The sequence below is a fragment of the Balearica regulorum genome, chromosome 16, assembly GCF_011004875.1.
Source record: "Balearica regulorum gibbericeps isolate bBalReg1 chromosome 16, bBalReg1.pri, whole genome shotgun sequence".
NCBI classification, from domain to species: domain Eukaryota; kingdom Metazoa; phylum Chordata; class Aves; order Gruiformes; family Gruidae; genus Balearica; species Balearica regulorum.
Window position 1 is genome coordinate 6,413,482 of NC_046199.1, and position 21,807 is coordinate 6,435,288.

The 21,807-nt window shown below is 52.4% G+C and overlaps 1 protein-coding gene across 1 annotated transcript; it reads right to left on the reverse strand.

The window, feature by feature from the left end:
- Nucleotides 1-1,735: 1,735 nt before the first annotated feature.
- Nucleotides 1,736-19,136, reverse strand: PKIG (cAMP-dependent protein kinase inhibitor gamma). The gene is made up of 4 exons (XM_075768297.1): nucleotides 18,969-19,136; nucleotides 13,512-13,579; nucleotides 3,825-4,000; nucleotides 1,736-2,671 (listed from the first exon to the last, which is right to left on the reverse strand). The coding sequence occupies exons 3-4, from the start codon at nucleotides 3,973-3,975 to the stop codon at nucleotides 2,592-2,594; spliced, it is 231 nt and encodes a 76-aa protein (XP_075624412.1). The 5' UTR covers nucleotides 3,976-4,000; nucleotides 13,512-13,579; nucleotides 18,969-19,136; the 3' UTR covers nucleotides 1,736-2,591.
- Between the last annotated feature and the right edge of the window lie 2,671 nt (nucleotides 19,137-21,807).

A 21,807-nucleotide genomic window follows, 5' to 3' on the forward strand; every position in this document is an offset into this window, starting at 1 on the left:
AATGGGTAGGTGTGATGGGGACTTTGCCTTCTCCTGCTGCTGGGCTGGAGCCCTTTGACAGCCAGAGGAGAGGTATCTCTGCTCCCTTGCTAGACAGGCGAGTTGGATTTATGGATGCAGGTTGTTCCAACCTCACGTGTCCTTTTCCCTTCGGTAATCAAAGGGACGTGTGTCACGGCTAGAAGCGGCAGCGCCATCACTGTGTACTCACGTTTTCAAGCATGTATCAAAACTAGTTTACAATATTTTTTTTCCCCTGTCTCCTGAGTTTTGCACAGTTGGTTGATGCTAAGAGCCAAAGTGGTCCAGCCTGGGCTGCCTGGCTGTTGGACTGCACTGCCAGCTCGGGCAGGGGAGTGTTTGCTGAAAGACTTTCTGATCGTTTAGTGCTCGGTTAGAGAGTTTTGGGAGGTCCAGCAGGCCTCTGCGTTCGGCTGAAATGAAGGGCTCAGAGCATCCGTGTGCTCAGCAGCTTTGCAAGTCAGGATGTGGCTGGATTAAGCCAGTGCCCTCGGTCTTTCAGCACAATCGGCGACGCAGCTGACCTGGCCCTTTCACTTGTAGGGGGAACCTGATGCCTCTCGCCTGTGCCCTGAGGGTAGCTGGCCCACAGGTCCCTAATCATCTGCCTAAATATAATTCTGGAACAGATATTTTCTGACCAGGGAGACCTAAGATTAGCCCGTGTTTGGCTGCTGGAGGTCTTGGTTGGTGCACAGTCCCTCTGCACTGCCTTTTGGCTTTGTGCGTGTCAGCATGAGCCAAAAATACTGTTCGGTAGCAACGAGCAGAGCTGGAAATGGGGCTTAAAGACCCAACTGTGAGCTCAGCCAAGCTCAGGAGCTACCTGCTGGTTTGCCCCCCGAGCAGAGGGACACGGGAGCAGGCTCTTGGCCGCTGTCTGGGCACAGAGCTGCAATAGTATCCAGGCAGCTCCGGGAGCCGAGCTGGTTTGCAGCTGCCAAAGCAGCAGATGCAGCCACTACCTGGCTGCCAAATCCTCGTTTCCTGCGGGGGCTGGAGCCATGGACATCTCTGTGCCGGCCCCGTGGCCATCGCTTCTTGAGGCCCACAGAGAATTCTCCCTCTGTCTGGCAGCTGCTTCTCTGGTTATTTATGGCCTTGTTTTCTCTGATAAATCTCAAACTTGTAACATTCAGTTCTTCCCTAGGCTGTCAGGGTGATGCTTGTCCCTGCGTCACCAGTGGAGAGTATTTCTCAGGCCAGCTCTGCCTTATCCCTGCGCCAGCCATGGATCCCAGCCGGGCTGTAGCTGCTTCCCGCAGCTCCGGCGGGATCGGCTCTGCGCGGGCTGGGTGAAACGCCAGCGATGTCCTCGTAGCTCTGTGCTGCGGGGTGAAGACGCCTCTTCCCACCGGCATGTCTTCTGCTGGTGTCTGGGCCACTCCACCACGTCCCACACCAGCCTTGTGCTGTACTTCTGGGGTAGTGACATGGAGGGGAGCAGCGCTCCACGGGAGGATGAAACACCCGTGGGAAAAGCGCTGCCTGGCAGCAAACCTGGGAAAGTTGGGCAGACTTTTAGCATTTTCTGTGCCCAACCACATCTGCTTCCACCTGGGTGCTGCAAACCTGGGGGGTTCACAGACCCAAATGGAAGGGACTCCCCTGTAACACAGCTCCGTGTGAAGCTGGTGGACCGCCCTGCAGCTCAGCCTGCGACAAGGCAAAACAGAGGAAGAAGAAACATCCAGGCGGAAAAAAACACCTTCAGTACTTGAAGGCTGTGTTATTTATTCCAACAGTTTATATAGTTTTATCAAACCATCTTTAACACAAAACACGTCTCCTAAAAGAGAGAATGGTGTGAGATCCTACCAGAGATCATCTCAGCTAACAGCTTGCAAAGTTAAGCCTGAATTTCAACAGTCAAACCAGCAAAATGTTTCTCCCCTCCCCTTAACAATATCTTAAAATGCTAAAACCCGAAGAAAAAGATGCCTGTGGCTGGTGCTGCTGGGTCTGTAGGTGGAGCTACTGCACACAGGGCTGTGCTTTGGTCCTTTCCTGATGCTAAGCGGCAGCAGCACAGGTGAGGGGTGCTTGACATGAGGCAGCGGGACTGGCCGGGTCCCTTCCCCACCGCCCACCCTGATGAGGGGCCACATGGACAGTCCAGAGGCCAGGTCAGGGCTAAGATGCAGATGAGGGTGAGGCTTAGAAAAAACAATAATCTAAATTTCTAATCTATGGAAACAGAATAAATAATAGTCTAAATTTGTGGAGGAGGAAGGTACCTTGGACAGGAAAGTCTGATGTGTCTATTATTACTGAAATTGGTTTTTTTCCCCTAGGGGAAAATTGCAGCTAAGGCATCTTGAGAATGGCTCATATCACTACAACCACGGCAGCGTTGCTCTAAATCGTTAGGGATGCGAGCAGAAGTCTTTTGGAGGTGCCAGTCCTTGCACAGCATCTTGTGGCTCTCTAAACAGACATGGTTGCAGCAGAGGCATTTGACAGACAACTTGCCATTCCAGGTTGGTTTTTGTCCACAGATTCAATAGCAAATTCTCGTTTCATGTTCGCAGCCAGGCCCTCCTCCTGACCATCCCACCCCCTGTACACTGTCATGGGGAGGGGCTGTTTTCTTGCCCCTTTGGTCTTGCTCCAGGGTCATTCTCAGAAGAAGTGGCATCTCTTTGGCTTTCTGCAGAAGGGAGGATTGGGAAGAAAGCACGGTTACACTTTGCTGAGGACACAAGCGATCAGTAATTGCTATAGTTGATTTTATTCAGATTGCCACCTGAGGACCTATCGCCACCCTCCTGTGGCCAGGTGTTTGGCTTAAGAGTACTGGGTTCTCCCTTCGCGTTCCTGGAGTACCAAGACTTCTCAAAACATCTGGTGATGCTGGGAGGGAGCCTCGGGGCAGGGATGTGCTCTCCTTGTCTAACCTGCGAAGGCAACTTGCAAGCGCTCCAGGAATGTCCACCCGACAGCCTGGCAGCTACCTGGGTTGGTCTCTGTTAGTAGAGCTTTAATTTGTGCTAGTTATGGACAAGGTGGGTGGTCACATGCTGGTATGGATATGTTGGGGTAATGTGTTTTAAAGTGGTTTTATAGTTACACATTGTAGGTTGGAGGAGTAAAAGAGCAAAGGGTAAAAAATTAGTTTATCCTCTGCAGTGGTGCTGTATGTTTTCTTGCTAATTAGTGAAATCAGGTTGGCTGGTTTGCTTGGGATCTCAACAGAGGATTCATGCTTCTTGCAGTCAGCCGGTCAGCATGTGTTGAGCAGGGTGGTACTGCTGCCATGTTTGGGCTACGGGGGAAGATTTGGAGATGGCTGGTGGTGTAAACAATTATTTCTGTTGCTATTTAAAATGCTGTGGAACTATCTGAAGGCTGATTTTTAAAAAGCAAACAAACAACAAAACCAACCAACAAAGAAAAAGCAAACCACAACCTGCCCCACACTTGATTTTTATGAATCCTACAATATATCTGATACGTAATTTGCCCTGGGAAGGCTCTTGGTCAGTCCATGTCTTGCTTAAGCACTAGTGCCTCTACAAACCAGCCAAGCAAAGGGCTTTGGCTGAGCGTGCAGGACTCGTGCCGGGAACCCCGGGACCATCCCGTTGGTTGCAAGAGCCCCTCGACCCAGGGAGTCTCCCACTAGCTGAGTACCCACCAAGCATGAAGGCACTGACTGCAGCAGGGAATAGGATGTTTCTCCTGAGCATCTCTGTGATGCTCCCAGAGACAGCACCGGTCAGCTGCGCTGCCATTGTGTGCTTCGCCCTTCCAGCACCAGGAGCTGTGCTTACTGGTGCTTACTGGGGTCTGCGGCAGCTCACCTGCTCCTTCAACGGCGAGGTCGCCTAGGTCCTCGGTCAGCTTGCGCATGCTGATGGTGGTTGCATCTCGTTGGATGTCGTGGACAGCGTTCCTCCGACCAGCCCGATCGCAGGAAATAAAGTCAGTGTACGTACTGGACTCTACCTCCATTGCATCTCTATATGCCTGCAAAATGCTGTGGAGAAAACACAGCTGTGAGGTCAAGGATGTTCGGCAAGCCTGGAGTCATGGCTCCCTCCAGGTTAGGTTACTCCATGGAGTTAAATTACAGCATGAAAAAATAGTCCCTGTAACTCTGCTCCGGTTTCTCTAACTGCAGCTACTGCAATCTCAGATATCAACCCCGTCACGTGGGGTGGCGTGCTGGGTAACCCACCGTGCTGGGTGACGCACCATTCCGGGTGACCCACCGTGCTGGGTGATGCACCGTGCTGGGTAACCCACCGTGCCAGTTGAGAGCAGGTAGGCAGAAAGGTCTGTCCCGCTGCCTTTCCAGCCCGTGTTCTGCCTTCCCATTGCAAAGCAGGGCAGAGGAAGTGTATGGAGGTTCTGGCCTTCTCCTACAGAAAAAACGTTCAGGAAATGCCCTCCTTCCTCCTCAAAATGCCACGGGAGCTTTGAACGGAGACCAGATTTGGCTCCCTGCACTGGGCGGGGGGGGGGGAGGTGCTGATCCAGCCTGAATATGTAATGGGCAATGATCAGGGCCCTGATGGAGACCCTCTGGAAAGCTTGAGGAGCAGGGGAGTATTTTCTAGGCATCGGTCTTCGGATCAGTACTGGCCTCCACTGGTTGTCGAATGTCACTGAAAAAGCGTTGGGTTGGACTGCTTTGAGATAAGCACTTCAGCATGTGAAACTCAGCCCTTCTGTGAGATGTTTGGATCCCTTCACTCCAGGTTTGTGTCTGTGCCAAGCACAGAGTGTGAGGAAAGGCTCGGAGTGGCCACTCGTCACCTGCGAGCTGTGCCACGAGCCAGCTCTGAGTTCAGCCTGATGAGTCCTTAAGTTGCTGGGTTTCATTTTAGCTGACAGTTTAACTTGCCAGCGCTTGTACAGCACACAGAGTCCAGGGACCTCAGCAGCTCGGGGAACGTACCGCAGGCGTCTTGGCTCCCGGGCACAGAGCTAGCGAAGGCACACTGCCTCTGCACTGGAAACCTGGCCCTCTTGCTTCCAGCTCCTGTTTACACAGTTTGGCACTTAGTTTTTCTGTGTGGAAGTTAGAGATTAATCGTTGTCTAATCTGTGATTGTGCTCACTGTAAGAAATGCCTTTAGCCCTGCGGACACTGCCAATGCTTGAAGGAGGTCCTGATTGGAAATGCTGGTGTCTAATGAAAAAAAATAAAAAAAATAAATCCAACTTCTTGTCATTCACTTGCTTTTGTGTCTTGGGGTTAATGTCCCACTGAGAAATTTGCTGAGCTCCTGTACAAATCATACTTAGTATTGATCTTCCTACCAGGGAAATCTGCTGGCAGACCACCAGCCTGGGCAGGAGTCGCACTCCTCACTCTGCAGTCCCCAACACTGTGGCAGTAGAAAGAAGATGCTGGTGAAGACGCAGTAGCCAGGATAACAGAGGTTAAATTCTCCCCGTCCCTGAGCCTAAGCAGGGTGCACTAACCTGAAATCTGCATAACCCCAGCAGTTTCCTTTCGGGACCCCCAGGGACTCCTCTCTTGGTGTTGATGCCAGCTGAGGCAGCACTGGCACCAGCTCACTGGTGGGACCTGGGGCTTGGCCCACCCAGACCTCCCAGGAGAATCTGCTTCTCCAAATCCAGAAAATCCTTGCAAACATCTGCCTCCTCCCAGGGCTTGGCATCCATCTAGCCCCTGTTAAATGAGCCCCCACTCTGGATGCAGCAGGCTGGCTGATGTCAGTGAGAAAAGTGCCTTTTCCCTGGGACAGGACAAGCATCCATCATTCCGAGACAAGTCCTCCTCGCAGCTCATGGAAGCCCAGAAGCTGCTGACCTTCTGTAGCTGCCAGAAAGATGTCACACAGACATCACACAGACTTAGGCTTCCCTAAGAGCGGTCCACACAAGCCGGGGTCCATCTCCACATCAGTGAGGCCAGAGCTGATATGCTCGGGAATCTTCCCCTTGCACCGGGGGCTGGACCACCTGGTTCGTAGGATGGATCCCACAAACGGGGGAGCAGGAGCCGGCCAGCCCCTGGGGTGCAGATTGATGTAGTTGCCAACGGTAGATGCGCTCAGCTGCGGCAGCGCTGTGCCAAGTGACTAAATGCCCCATCGCATGGGAAAAGGATGGGATCGTGATTTAAAATAGGGGAAGGAACCCAGGATGCAGAAGCAAGTCCTGCTCGGTGCAGGTTCAGGTCCCAGCTCAGTGGCCAGGAGATGGCGTGTGTGATTTACTTATTTTCCATGGCTGGGAAGGTTCCTGTTCCTGCCTTCGGCTCTCCGTGCAAAGAGCTGGAGCAGGCTGGATTTATGAGCAAAGCTTTCAAATTTGTGCAGTTCCTTCAGGTTCTTCGAGGTGGGTGACTCTCCAATGCCTTGCAGGCAGATCCCTCCCCGCTGGCAGAGACACTCCAGCCTCTGCCTCCGGGAAGCTGTTGGACCGAGGAGGTGATGGGAGCAGTCACCACAATTTTTGATAGAAAAACCTGATTTTTCAAAGACCGTTTACACATTTCCAGGCAGGTGCAAAACAGTTCAGTGGGTTTTTAGTCAGTGGAAACATTTTTTAACATCTGCCAGGGACAAGAAAGGACCCACCTTCCCTCTTGCCCACGTAGTTCAACCTGAAACTGCGTCACCGGGGACAGTCATTTAGCAGTGACTGTCAGGGGGTGCAAAGGGGGGTGCATCACCCGCCGGCTCCCCACCTTCATTTTTTCCTGCTCCCGTGGGCCGGCGGGCGGGCGTGATGTGCCAGCTCTTGCCAGGCATCGCAGGAATGAGCCCGCAGCACACGAATACACCGCGCAAGGGTTTCCAGGGTGCTTCAAAGAGATGATTCAACTTGTCCCCAAAGGGTCCTTTCCTGTTTCCCTTCCCTCCTTGCTGCTGTCGGTAACAGAAATGGTCCCTGCGACCTCGGCGCAGCGTGCCAGCCCGCGGGGACGGGGCAGGGGATGTGCGGTGCGGTGACAAAGGCCATTGGCAGGGGGCTGGGACCTGCTGCCCGTTGCACACACCTCAAATCTTTCTGTGCTGCTTGGAGGGAGGCTGCGTCCCCTCCACTGTGGGGACATGGTGCTGCCTGTCCCAGGGCAGCTGGCCACAAGTGACGAAGCCCCTCGCAAGCTGCCACCGAGACCAGGCACGTCCCTGGAGCCACCTCTGTTCCCCTGCCCTGCTGAAATAACCTGGGTCCGTCGAACCTGCTGTTTGGCCTGAACTTATTTTTTCCGTAGTGTCTTGTGAGGACTAAAAAATCTGGAGATGTAATAGTCTTGGCTTTGCTGGCGTGGACGCAGCTTCCAGAGCAGTTTTGCTGTCAGACTACAGCTGGGCTCGCCGGCATTTTCCAGGGAAGTCACCCAGCAGCTGACGGAGCAGCTGGCTCTGCTCTGGGGGGCTGCAGATAAACCAACCCTATGCACACTGGGGCTGAATTTTACCCCTTTAGAAGGGGAATGCTAAGAAATTAAAGCGTTAAATGTTTCTTCTGCCTTTTGGTAGAAGAAACTGGGGCATTTCTTTTGGGTCAGCTCAATGCCCCTGGTCAGCCAGCATTTAATTCCTGTTGCCCCCCTTGCCTGCTTCTCCACAGCGCAGATCCCAGGGACCACGAGCAGTTACTGCAAACAATATGAGTGGCAGACAAACGACCTGGAAATGCCACGGGCGGGTTAAACTCAACGCAGTGAGCCTGCAGAGCAAACACAAGCCCTGCGACCCGAGCCAGCGGCCGGGGTCTAACTCCGAGGGATCGGATGGATGTTACAGTCACACCCAGCCCTGGACTCCAGTTTCAAGGAAACCTTTCACACAATATAGCGTCTGTGCCTGATCTAGGTTAAACTGTAAGCTTTTTATGGCTAGGAAGAGTTATTTTTGGACTCTGCACTGATGCTGGCTATCAGCGAGCTGTGCTGAATTCAGCCTGCTTCCCCTCCGCTGCCTGCTTTGCTCCTCCTTTCTGCTCTGCCTCTCTTACCTCTTGCCTTCCTCAGCATCTTCGTCTCCACCTAACCCGCCTTTGCAGCGAGCGCAAGGGGCCTCTAGGTCAGAGAAAGTCCTGTTCGTCTCTGCATGGCATCCGTGGCACTTTTGGACATAAGGCAGCTTAGCCTCCTGCTTAGCCATCCTTGCCCCTTAGGGCAGCCTGCACAGCACACCTGGGCTGCTGTAAGGAAGGAGCTGCGAGGGTTAAACACAGCGATGGATTTCCCTGCTTAACTGAGCCTGAATCATCGCCTGCTCCCAGCCTGCTTTCCTTTAGGGGCGAGCAGGGGCAGCTGTCCTGCCCGCTGTGCTGTCCCCTGGGACACCCAAGGAGCGGAGCCCCGCACCTCGGCCACCTCTGCAGCCGCGGCAGGCAGCCCCCCGAGGGCAGGGACTGGGACGCTGTGGTCCCCGTGGGCAGGAGCCCCCGCAGACTCACGTCCCGGGGTGCTGCTGCCCGGCTGTGGCCCCGTGCCAGCCCGTTGCCAGCGGCAGTTGGGACCAACAGCTACGGGTTCTGGTTGGAGATGGCTCCCTCGTCCCACAGCCCGGCCAGGGACAGGCTCTCCTGCCAGCTTGGTGTCACACCAGAGGATCCAGCGCTCTCTTTTGGCGCCCAAACTTCTGGAGTCATAAAGCCATGAAGCCAAGCTAAGCCTTGCTGTGTTTCTGGGGTGAAATTTCAAAGTTCTGCTGGGGAACAGGGATGTGACCCCATCTTCTGCTCATACATCGCATCCCACTTCTCTCCCCTTCATTACCAACCTGCAGGGACCAAGGCATGAAGTCGTACAGTCGCCTTCGAGCTCTCCGCGTTGTGCAGTGCCCCTTGCCCTTTCATTCCAGGGTACAGTGACTATTATTAGACCTCTCCTGCTGGGGCTGGATCCATAACAACAGCAAAACATACTCAACAGCCCTGCTGGGCTTTTAAAATATTTACAGTGTAAGATGGTTTACTGCGGAGGGGGGCCTGGTAGAGCACAGAGACGGGAGCACCGGGATTTCTGTGCTCCCTGTGGGTCTGCTGTGAGGTTTCCTGCTGGGACAGTCACATCCAGCGAGGAGGAAAAAAAATCCCATAGGGCTGAAGCCAGCACTTGAGGTCAGGGGGTTTCCACCAACTGTCTGACAACTTCCAGCTGGAATTTCAGCAAATTTTCCACTGGCTCTTGTCTGGGAACATGCATGAGGGGTTGCACATCAAAGAAGGAGGGCTCTGTAATGGTGTTATCGGGGTTAGAGAGTATTTTTAGACCTGTGCTCATGCCTTCAAGGCCTCCCTATGGCTCATGACCCCCATGCACTAGAGCTTAGATCCGTGGCCAGAAGCTGAGCTGAAGTTGCAGATGTCCTGTTGGGAGCCCGGTCTGGCAGTGGCTACATATGCAACGAGTGTTGGTAAGCCTGGTGACAGGGTCTGTGCCTGGCACAGAGCTCCCCTGCTTTCCTGCTGGGTCTATGTTCTCCAAAATGTGGTGGTGGTGGGTCTTATTGCCCAGAATTATGTGCTGCAAACTGCTGAGCCCCAAGTTTCCTGGCTGGGTAAGAAAACAAGAAGGACCAGGGCATGCGCGTCCATTTCACGTGCTGAGCAGCTTCTTTCCAGGCGAGAGTAGCGTGGAAAAGCCTCACCACATTTTGGTGATGAAGAGATGTCAAGGTTGGGCACGGCACATTGGTATTTTTGGAAGGCTTCTGCTGTGGGATTCCTCGTAATAACTCTGGACCCTCTGGCTCTTACACTAAATACAAGGAATTCAGCCAGCGCAGACACCACAGCTTCTCCAGCCACTGCAGTGGTTTTGCAGGAACAGAGCTTCTAGGGTTCTCTGGGACTTACTGGAAAATTATAACTCATATAGGAGGAGAGCAGATACAGCAGAGGGACTGAGGCTCGGTGCTCCTAAACAGATCCCTTCTTTTGCTTTGCCCTTGTTTTACAGTACAGATCACTTAATGCCTGTAGAACTGATAACTAATTGCTTAGCCCCAGATTTAAAATTAGGCTGACTGACTCCTCTAGGACTTCACAAACCTTGTATTGAGCTTCTCCCGCTACCAAGCTCCCCAAACCCACCTCCCTCCCTCCCCGGGCTTCGGCACGTCCTCAGGGACTGTCCCAAGGTACCTCCTGCTGCCCCACATCCTCCTGGCCGCTGCCTGCCTCCCAGCTGACGTAAGAGATGCTCCAGCTGGATTTCAAAATCACAGCTGACCCTTGGCATCGGGGCAGGATGAGTCCTTATGTGCACTGGTGCAGTCCCCAGGGGAGAGGGGAAGGCTTGGGGGGGGGAGTGGGGGAGGTGGGAGGGCATCACTCAGCCCCGTCAGCATCTTGTTAGTGACAGGATGTGTGGGCAATGGCAGGAGACAGCCGCCTGCCCGTCCGTCCATCTGCCAGGAGGGCAGCCCAGTGCCCAGTTCTGGCCATGCAGCACTGCCAACCTGCATCCCCATGCCAGGAGCGGGTGGCACCCCTCTGCCAGTCCCCATGGGGCATGGGTGCTGAGCGTCTGCTACAAAAATCCTCTGCCACTGGAGGAATCATGGTTTGCCTTGGCAACCAGGGTTTGATGGAGCTCTCTGCTCCTCCCTCCCCTCAGCATTGAGCCTCGGCTGCAGCTTAAGCCTCTTCTGCAGCTTCTCACTAAGTTGATTAATGGAAATAATTGGTCTCTTTGTGCATCTGGAGACAGTTGCCGTGACAGCAGTTGTATTTTTTGTTTTGTTCCTAGGTCGAGCTTGTTTTTCACATCCCACAGCTCGAGGTGCTAATAAATCAGGGCACTCTGATTCCTCCCCCACCCCCGAAAGATGCACATCCCTCGGAGGGATGGGGTGGCAGAGCAGGATGAGGCACACTCAGCCCCAGCTGGCCCTAGCGCATGGCAGGCTGGCACCTTTCTACCTCCATTTTTCACTCCCTCAAGTCAGGCTCGCACTGGGTGGACACAAATCTCTGACTTCTGCACAGCAAAGAGCAGCGAGCCGGAGCCCTCGTGTTCACCCAGCACAGCCACGAGCACCCGTCGCCTTGTGAACCAGCACAGTCGCTCTGTCCCCTGCAGAGACCCTTTCAAAGCTGTAAGGAGTGTGAGGGTACGACACCTTTCTCCATTATTTTTATTTTCTCCCAGCTTCTTATATAGCTGCCTTTATGTGTCAACATATTTTTACACGAACAAAACCAGTGACTGTGTGGAAGATCTGCTAAAGCTTGAACTTGCAAAGCAGATGAAACACAGACCAGACACTTTAAACCCCACGGCTGCTGTTACAGGCATGTTCCAGGAAGACTCGTGTATTGTCCCTGCTTGTGATGTGCGGACACCCCACTGCGCCTGGGCCATGGGGTGGATTCCTTTGCAATGGGGATCCCCTTCAGAGTTGGGTTCCCTGTCTTCCCCAAATCATTCAGGAAGAAAAGTCCCTGTTGGATTTCACCTCAAAGGCTGGAAACTCCCCAGTGGTCCTACAGCTCTGCTGATCGCACCAAGGCACTGACCTCTGCATGAACATCACCTACTCAAACCCCACCTGAATCCCTGCCCAGAGGTGCTCACCCCCAGCACAACCTCCCCAACACCTTGCAGGCTTCCCAGGGCAAATGGTCAAGTAAGTGCCGAGGAGATGCAGCTGGGGCTATTAGCTCGCACAGCTGCCTTTGTCACGTATAAAAGGAAGGTGAAGCCACAGCAGGTCTTGATGGGATAGCTCTGTTTCTGGGTGGAGAAAGATCTTTCTACAAGGACAGAGGTAAGCAAGGATGAGTCTTTATTTTTGTGCCTAGCAGGGGAAAGAGCAACTTTTGTTCTGCTTTTCTTTGTGATCTAAGGAGTTGAGCTCTGCTGCTGTGTGAAAGCAGTGCTTGTGTGGCTGGGAAGGAGAGCTGAGCTTGGAAGAGGTGTTGTGCAGGTTCTAACTATGAAGTTTTGGCTCCTGCTAGTTGAGGAGGCTCTGCTTAGCACAGGGTGTATGAAGCTGAGAGCTACCTGCCTTGGCTCATTCAGGCCTGTGCAATCCCATAGGAACTTGCATCCAGCATCCAAAGAGTCCTTCTGACTCAGTGTGGTGTAAGAGGCTGAGCGAGGAGCTGTGAAACCTCCCGAGGTGCGAGAGCCCTGGCAGCTCCCAGCAGTGCCTAAAAATAGCCAGGGCAACTCTTAACAATGTCGCTGTGGAATGAGGCTGATTAGTAAAGCCAGGCTTAGCTCTGCTCCCTGCGCAGAAGAAAGCCGCTGGGCAGGACTCCCAGCCCGGGGCAGGGGGAAGATCTGTCTTTGGGAGTGGCGAGAAGGATTGGGTGGCTGGGATGGTGCTATCGGTGCTTTATGTAAAATAGAAATGGAAAGTGTGGGAGTTATAAATAGGCTGGCAGTGAGAGGGGGCTGAGCAAAGCCCTTTTGGGTATTCCTGTGCTTCCATTACTGGCTGCAATGAGCACTTTGGCTGTGCTACCCTGCTGGGACCCCCACCTGGGCACAGAAAGCTCTGCTGGCCTGCACACCCCCTTCTCTCAGTGTTTCTGTGATCGATGGAGGATCTCTGTACATCTGTGTCAGGTGACAGCAGCTTCTGATCCTTTCTGCAGGCAGAGTAAGTCTGTCTGCTCAGGTCCCCAGGGATATGACATCTAGACGTGAGTTGAAGCGGCACTTCAGACACGGCTGTAGCATGACACTGAGGTGCTCAGTGATCGTTGTACGTTATAGTCTCAGAAAAGGCAAAGCTTCAAAGGAAATGAATTTCCAACTATTTTATGGTCCACTGAAATGCAGCCTGGCTGTAGGAGGACACGGGGTATCTCACACAGCGGAAAGATGCTGGGTACAAGAGGCTAACTGCTCAAGAGACCTGCAGGATAAACGTCTACGTGCACCAGGGTCCTGAGATCCTGTATCGCCAGGTCCGCAAACAACGCGGCAGCGGCAGCTCTGTGTGAGGGGGAGCTCAGCGCAGGAACAAGAGAAAGCAGCAAGATGATCTGAGAACTGAGGAGATGCTCCGAGCACAGGAGCCACGGGACTGAAACCACGGAAAGGACAGTCTGAGCTGGCAGATCTGCCATTTACCCAAGCACCACAAAAGGTTAAGCTTTGGGGGTTCCCTGGTTCTTGCTGGGCTGATTCTACGTGCGGAGCAAAACTAACTTGCATGGTTATGTACAGACAAACAATACTCTGTGCAAAGCGTGTGGGCAGCCTGTGAGCAGGATTTGCACACAACATCCTGGTCGCTGGCAGGGGAGAAGCCATGCAGCACGGCTTGCACCAGGGGCTGCAGCTAGAGTCGGTGTTGCTATGTGGCTTGGTACAAGTACATGGCTGTGAAGTATGAAAAATACAGCAGGAAAATCATTATGGCAGAATTGTTGATATTTTTTCCCTCTTCGCAGCTTTCTAGCATCTAGTAATTTAGAATACAGAGGGAGGCCCAATGACTTTATGAAACAGGAAGGGACAAACCCCCCATTCCTGTTAATGTAGTAATTCCCTGTGAATAAAAATTATTTCAGTCCATAGCGTGAATCCCTACCTGATTTAGTTGACTTTCCTTCTGGACATGACTTTAAACGAGCTTCATACGCAGCAGGGCAGAAGCTTCTGGGGAAGGAAAAGAAAATAAGTGTAAGAAAACATGATCTGTGCTTTTGTTGGGAACCATAAAGCTCAGCTGCTTTTCCCACCACGTGTGACTAGGACAGCAAAGGGGCTGTGGGCTCTGACAGGGCTCTGCCCAGCTGCAGCCTGGCTTGGTGAGCACGGAGACGCCGAGCGAAGGGCTGCGGGATGGTGGTGCTGGTATGGCACCTTCTCAGGAGGGTTTGTGTGAATAGGGATTTGGCCTCTTGTGTCCAAAAGCAGGGAAAGTCCAGCCAGGGTCTGGCTTCACAGAGAAGTTCTCTCTGGTTTTGCTTCTCCTTTTGTTAACTTTGTGCGGGCGTGCTGGGGAGAACTAAAGCAACTCGTGTCTCTTGACCTGCACCGCGGGGGGACCCGGCAGCTGCCTCGAGAGTATAAATGAATATTGGTTTGCAGCTCCGCTGCCCTTTAAAGAAGTGAAACTTCCATATCAGCTTCTCTGAGGCAAAAGGGGATGTTTCATCTGGTACTTTTAGTCGCCTTGCTTGGTCAGTCTTCTGCTCCTTGGGTTTCTCTGCTGTTTGTGCACAGCTGTGCCTTCTCCCACTGCCCCACTCAAAGACATTTCCTCTGTGGCCTTAACATCTGTGGGTGCGTTGCAATCTCCTGACCTGCAGAGCCCAGCCAACAAGACACTTGCTTATTTTAGCAGCTGTTTCAGCTTTCAGACTTCTTGGAACATCATGGACTGTTTTTTTCACATTGTCCCAGGGACAAATATTAGCAGAAAGGAAGAGAGGAACCGTTTAACCATATAAGCAGTAGCTCAGCCAGCAATTCGTCTGTCTGGCCCATCTGGGTTGAGCACCACTCTGGAACTATTCCCCATCATTTTCCAGGCTGGGACAGATCTACAGCTTTTCTCTTTATTTTTTTGACCCACTTTTACAACTCCCTAGTTGTTGGAGCCAACTACTTGCTGGCTCTGGCCCTGCTTCAAGGACAGGGCACTTGCTGCTTCTGTGTCAGTGTGCCCATCTGTTAAATGGAGCTATTAATACTCACTCCCCCTGCTAGATGCTTCAAATATTTGTAAAGCACTTTCAGATCTGCAGATGACAGGCTCACAGAAGTGGAAAATACTAATTATGATCGTGACAGTAGCCAAACAAAGACACGGGGATTTAACAATATACTTTTGTTGGTGTTTACCCCACTTACAGTGAAGTGGTTACTGGAAACAGTGAAACGGAAAAGAAACAGTATTCCCACAACTCTGGGAATATGCATTGCCCTTTTGGGGCACCAAGCAGGCAAACAAAAGCAGGAAGGAAGAAAGCAAGCCAGCTTTGGAAATCCACGAGTCTTTATTTTCTTCCTTCGCCTTCCTGCCTGGCTCTGGTTCGCGTGTTACGCAGCCCAAACAGTTAAACCTCTAGCACTTGAGATGTGTTGCAAAATATCTCAAAATACGTGGCCCTCTGCCAAGAGAGGCTTAAAGCAAATTGGAGCAATGATGCTCTGAACTATAACTTAATCACTGAGCAGCCTTGTTCCTGATGGGATGTGGGGGGGGAAACCCATTCTATCTCAAAATAAAAAATTATTTTTGGAGACAGAAACTCTTTAGCAACTGTTATTTGCTTTCCAACCCTGCAGCCCTGGCTAGATGTTTCTTCCCCACAGCCCTCACCTGGGGATCTGGAGTCTGCAAACCTGAAGCTGGGTCCCTTGCTCCATCCCCAAAGGCTCATCCTCTGCTGGCTCATCCAGCCCTGCCGCCCCCGGGGCGATGGGCAGAGCTCCGAAGGCCCCTCTGGGGAAACCCCGGGCAACATCCTGCATGGGGAGTTTGGGGATTTAAGGGTGGCGAGGTGGATTAGTCCAAGCATTGTGACTAAAGACGGGTTAAAGTAACTTGTTGAAGACCACTTTGCATTTCCTTATCTAGTCCTATAACACGTCAAGGTACTGCGGATTTTTTTGGGAGCTCTGTGGAAATGTTCGTTGGATAGCTAAACATCCATACCCCATCAGGAATGAATTACAAGGGCATCAGCGTGATGCGCGTGTTTGGGGTTCAGATTCCTTCCGTGTTTATCAGCTGTTACCCAAAAGGAACAAACATGAAACAAACTCGGTGTTCTCAGCATTGCTTCAAACTGATGATATGTTCCAAACAAACCCAGGATGCTTTTTGGCAGATTTCAGTATTATTCTACATAACAGCTGTTATGTTGCTGCTTTTGATGCAGAGAGGAAATCCTTTCTGGTTTCAAGCAAGGTGATGGCAGCAGAGAAAAGGTCGGTCTTGTGTCTCGACTCCTGGGTAAACAACAGGCTGTGTGCATCACTGATCAGAGCAGCAGCCCAGTCCTCCCAGAGCGGACTGGGACACTGCCCTGTCCCCAGCAGCACCTGCCATTCTTGGTCTCAGAGGTGCAAGAAAACTTGTAATTGTAGTGGAATGTTTTTCATAAGTCACTAATTACTCTGAACCAGGAGGTTTTATAATCCTTAAAATGCATAGCCTCTTAATCATACCCGGGCTTGTTTTGTTACAGAGATAACTACCTGATATCTATTAAAACGCCTTCTGAGCTCTTTGTTCCAGTGATACCTCCTGGTAATGAGCACCACAGATTAATTGCACTTTGTGGAAACAGTAATTCCAGTAAAGTTGATGACGCTCTGGTGGGGGTATGTTTGGCTTATTACATCACCACAAATATCAACAAACGTTAGCATTTCGGCGTTCGCCAGGGAGTTCCCGAGGCAGCGGCTTGCAACCAGCAACGTGCCAACGTGGAGGAGCCGTGCAAAGAGCACTGAGCCTCTCTGGGGCTGCGCTGGGAAGGAAGCGTTTTGGGAACTCGCCGTGCAAACCAGAAATGGATGGTGTGAAGTACGTATCCCCGTAGGCTCGAAAGGAGTCAGAGTTTTGAAATGGGAATAGGTGGTCTATAGTCCAACTGCTGTTCTTCCTGCTTGTGCTGCAGGTGCCAGCTGAGTCCTGGAGTGATGTCTCGACCTCTCCAAGCGCTGCCGTGAGGAGCTGGGGACAAAGTCCAGGCACCAGCTGAACCTTCCCTTCTCACTGGCTGGTGCTCACAAGCCTTGGGAGCAGCTCCCTTTAGCCTACAACTAGAAAAAGCCAGGTCCTAAAGACAACTAGAAGCATGGGGGTTTTTTTCCCCCCTCTCATCCTCTCTAAAATGGATGCTGTGATGGAAAAATTGTTTTCTGGATCAGTCCATATATACAGCTTGGACACTAAGGAAACCCTCAAGAGCGTGGAGAAACAACTGGATCCAGGGGTTGAATGTAAAAACAGGACAGACCCGAACAGAGCAGCATAGAAAGACAAAGAAAAGCTGGGTTGAAGCTTCTGCTGTTCCTTACGGACTTGTAGATTCATCCCTGATTCTGCCACAGACCTTGTATGAGCACAGGAAAATCATGTGCTTCGTGTGTAGCCCCTGTAAAATAGGAATAATGCTGGTGTTTGGTTGCCCAGACAGGCTGGAGGCATTAATGCACAGCAGTATGCTGCAGGAACTGGCTCTGAAATGTGGGAGATCAGGAAATGTTAGCAACTTGGAAAAAATTTTCCACAGTTGTTTTGGGGGGCTGGGTTGTATGCCTGTGGTTCTTCTGCTGAGTGGGCTCAAAAGTAGATGTACCTTTCTTTGGAATAAGAGGGGGAAAAAAAGCAAAACTGCATTCTAGCTCACTGTGTGTCTGTACACGTCCTCAGAATTGGCCACGGAGTACAGAAATGACGGGTGGTTGGAAGATGCATGGCTACAAACATTCTTGGGTTTCCATCTCTCCGTGACCAAGCTACCTGCGCTGGGAGCCCATGTGCTGTATTTAATGATCTCCAGTTCTTTAAGGCACTACTCAGTCTGCACTCTCTGGAAACTGTCCCTGAAAACGATGGCATGGGGGACTTGTACGTCCATGGGGAGCTCTCAGGACTCGATGCCCTGCTCTGTGCTCAAGGTATATTAAGCACTATGGTGCCTCCGTGTTTGTAAATGGCCATTCAACCTACATCTGCACTAGGAATGAATCCAGCCATTGAGGATCTCTTCATGCGTCCTTCTTTCCCAAATGCCATCCCTCAAGGGAGCAGAAACGTAATAATTTCTAAATTGGGTGGCCATGCATTAGCATGGAGGCCCTTTCCAGCCAAGAGTTTCAGAAGCCAAGGTGTGCCCCACAGCTGCCCAAGCCAGGCATGTTGACCTCGCCATGAGCAAACAGCCCGGAGCCTGAGCGGCTGCAACCATCCGATGGTCTCTACCACCTGGCCAAGCCATCCCTACCCCACGAGTTTCCTCTTGCACTGCTGCAGTATCCCCACTGCAGCTGCCTTTGCTCATTTGACCCAAATGCGTCTTCCTCCTAGTTTGTGCCACCAGCCCAATCACCCAGGGTGCTGCTTCTGGGTTCACAGCTACACTTGGCTCTTGTTCTGTGGACCCATCTACCCCTTGCAAGCAAAGGGAAACGTTTCCCAAACAGCCCTTTGGGGCCAAGGCATTATGTGCATGTGAAAGCTCACCACCACGGCTTGCTACCAGCTGCTTAGGGGAATCCAGAGAGAAGAAAGACACACAGCTCTGAGGTGGAGGAATTTGCAAAGCCTCCTGAGAATACCACCACACAGCAGTTCTTTTTTTATCCCAAGTCTTTGCCTTTTAAAACATTTGCTTGGAAAGCTGGATGCCAGCAAGTCTCCGAGCCAGCTTCCGTTGAAGCCTGTTCTGCAAAGCCCTCGCCCGTGGTTCGAAGGGCAGCCCCAGGCAGCCCTGCAGCTCCCAACAGCCCTAACGATGGATTCACACCGTGATCCCACACGGATGGTACGCTGGGTGCCTGTCCCACGAGCTGGCATCAGTTCCTGTGTGAGCACAGAGCCACCCCGATGCTGTAAGGGATTCCCTCTAGCGAGTCACTCAGAATAAATGGACACATGTCAGAAACGAGGCCAGAAATCCCCACGGGGGTCACTGATCCACGGTCCTTTGTGATTTCTAACCGCTGAGCCTGTTTTCCCTGCTACCCCTTCACAGCAAACACTGAACTGCATTATTTTCCAAATGAAACAGCAGCCACCTCCCTGCCATCAGCTTACAAACGGTTTCTTCCCAACAGCAGAAAAGCTGGGATGCAGCTTAGTTTTTCAGCCCACGGTTTGTGGGCAGCAAAAAAAAAAAACCCAAACTTGCCGTTTGCAGTCGGTTAGGTAAAAGTTAACTGTATCTCTAAACAAATCACCCCTTCGTAGCACAGCTCCGGCTGCCGTGCCAGGAGCAGCCCTTCGCTGCGATGCCAAGCGGGTCTCCTGGCCACCGAGCGTGGCAGCCCGTTGCCCGCAGCAGCGTGCATCAGCCCTACTTACGGCCACCTCGGCTCCCGCTGCTTCTCGAATCCCAAGTTCCGCGATCCCGTCGCTGAGGAAGAAATCAAAGCTGGATTACACCGTCCTGGCGTCTCTGCCCGCTGTGGCGAGCAGCCAAGCCGGCCGGGGGAGTCGCAGCCAGTTTCAGACTTGCAGTTTCCTTGTACTGGGAGCTGCTAAATGAAGTTGCACTTCTGGGGCCGAGGGGCGTGTTCTCCTCCCCTCCCGAGTCAGTGCCTGCCTGCTGTAATCCAATGCTCATCCCGATGATGTCAAGCAGCTACAGCTCGGCTCCTACCTTACAGTCGGCAGGAGGGATCCGTTTCCTTTTCACAGCGATCTTTGTTTAGCTTCGCCTTGTAACCCCATCTCCCAGCAGCTGCGTGTGCCCGAACATCCTTCCTTCGATGCTCGGCGCTGCGGCTTTTCTGCAGGGCGCTTCTTCCTGCCCGCCGCTCCGCCGGGTCTCTCCGGCGCATCGCTTGGATGTACGTCCCAGCTGCATCCCACCGTTCATCCTCTCCGTGGGGACCTGGCCAAAGGCACCATCGCACCCCACGCAGCCTGAGCTATTTTACCAGGTGTAGTGCCAGGGAAGTGCCTCCCGGGGGAAAAAAAAAAAAAAAATAGCTTTGTGTCTTTTTAGAGTGCCTTTTGCTCTGCAGACTCCCACGGGGCAAAATCCAAGTGTGCTTCAGCTCATCTGCCCCTGGGTGCCAGATGCTGGCAGAGCTGGTGACAGCAGCCAGACTTAAGGCGGGGGAAGGTGCTTAGGGCAAGGCAACGCCACATATCAAGCACGTACCTTTGTATCCACCCTGCTGTGAAGCACAGCCTGAGAGCAATCTGTGAGCTCGGGGCCTCTCCAGGAGAAGAGGGAGTTTGGGCTGCTGTTGTCACCCCAGGGGCCCAGGAACATCCCCCCGGGTGGTGTCACATCAGCCTTGGAGACACCACGGGGCTGCCAAAGCCACACGAACAAGCTGGTTGCAGCGCTGGTCTCCAGCCTTCCCCTGGCCCACATTCCCACGCAGCCCTACGAGCGCGGTGGGAAGGCGTGCGAGCACACAAGGTATAGATATTGCTGCCTGCTCCTGCCTGAGTGCCCAGACTGGAACAGGGCTCGTTAGTGCTAATTGCTTTGCTGAGAGAGCAAAAGACTCGCTCCATCCCTGCTGTAAAGACCCTCCGGTCCTCGGCCTTGTGAGGGGGAGCAGAAGTGGCACGACTCAGCTGGAGAGCACGAAGGGTGTTTGCCAAGGACTGGATCCAGCCCCCGCTCGAGCTAGATGAGCTTTTATTTCAGGTTGCGTGCAAAGTGAGCAGCATGACCGGGAGGACTTGGCTCTCCCAACCTGTCATCTTGCCGAGCACCAGACAGACGCAGACACGGCGTCTCTGCCATCCTGCAGCTCTCCCACCGCAGATGGGCCCCGCTCAGCCCCAGGCTCGCCGCCTGCCTCCACGCTGGTGAGGAGCACCAGCCTCTCCTCACGGCCCGGCACCGGCTGCGCAGCCAGACCTGCTCCACCTCTGCCGGCCTCGCCGCCTCCAGCCAGAATCTGTTTGTGCGCGCCTGAAAACGAGCCGTTTTCTGTGATAGATACCCACACCCTTGCCATCGCACGCGGCGAGAGATAAAAACACCAACAAAAGCAGTAGGCTGTGCAGGAAACACCCTGATGACAATAACGAGGCGTGGAGGAAGGAGAACGGACCTCAACAGAGCAAAACATACCCGTGCTCGGTGCATCTCCAAACTGACCTCGTGTGGCTCTGCCTCCCAATTCAATTCTGTTTCATTTTAAAACCAGCTCCAGGAAACTGGTTTGATTTCCTGAGGTATATCATTTGGCAGAAAGTCATCTCTCTCCAGTGCTTTTGAGTCACGCGTTACTCCTTACCCGAAAGTAACGGTAAGGGATTTACCACAACGCCCTGCTTGTCTTCACGAGATGCAACGGAGGGAGGAGGCTCTGCCGTGCCAAGGGACCAGCGCAGCCTCGGGAGATTGCTACGCTGGCCTGGCCAAGCCTGCAGTCTTCTCTTTGCTCCAGCTCGTATTTGAAAGCGATCCAGAAGGCTACAGCTTTACGTTAACGCTTGGACTGCGGGGTTTGAAGTCCAAATCTCGTAAGGATGCAAATGCTGCACCAGCCTGTGGCCGGCACCGTGCCAGTGCATGCAATATATGGTAATGGTAGCAACAAAGCACTTCAAAAACCTGGAAGCACAGTATATGATCTGTACTTCTTAATAAGAAGTGTCCTATTTTTCATACTAAAACCTCTTAATCCTGTGTGTATGGTCCTGGGATCGTCCCCCCCCCCAAAAGCATCCATCGAAGAGTCTGTCCTTTCCCGCACAGTGACCTCCTCATCTGACACTGTCCCCTACAAGGGCTGGTCAAACATTTTCCATTGAACTCTTTTAAAGTAGAAAAATGCAGTTTAGGATTTTCCACAGAACATATCTTTTTTTTTTTTTTTTATAAGGGGGAAAAAAAAATCCCAAGATGCCAAAACATTTGTGTGAGATCTTAACAGATTAGGATAAAAATGCATGGCTTCACTCTTCCTATTTTTAAATGAAAGATGACATTTTTCTCTGGAAATTCTCTGGAATTCTAGCTAATTCTCAGGTTCACCATCTCTTGTCCCATTGCTTCGTACCCCATCAGACATTCACCCAGGGCTGTGGGCTATGAATAAATGCAGTTCCTATCTTGCCATAACAAGAAGACGTTAGAGCTGCCTGGCATGGCACGTTCCGGTGATGGATGGTGTCACAGCCTTGAGCTGACTGACTGAGCTGCAGCCACAATCGGCCTTTAACGGCT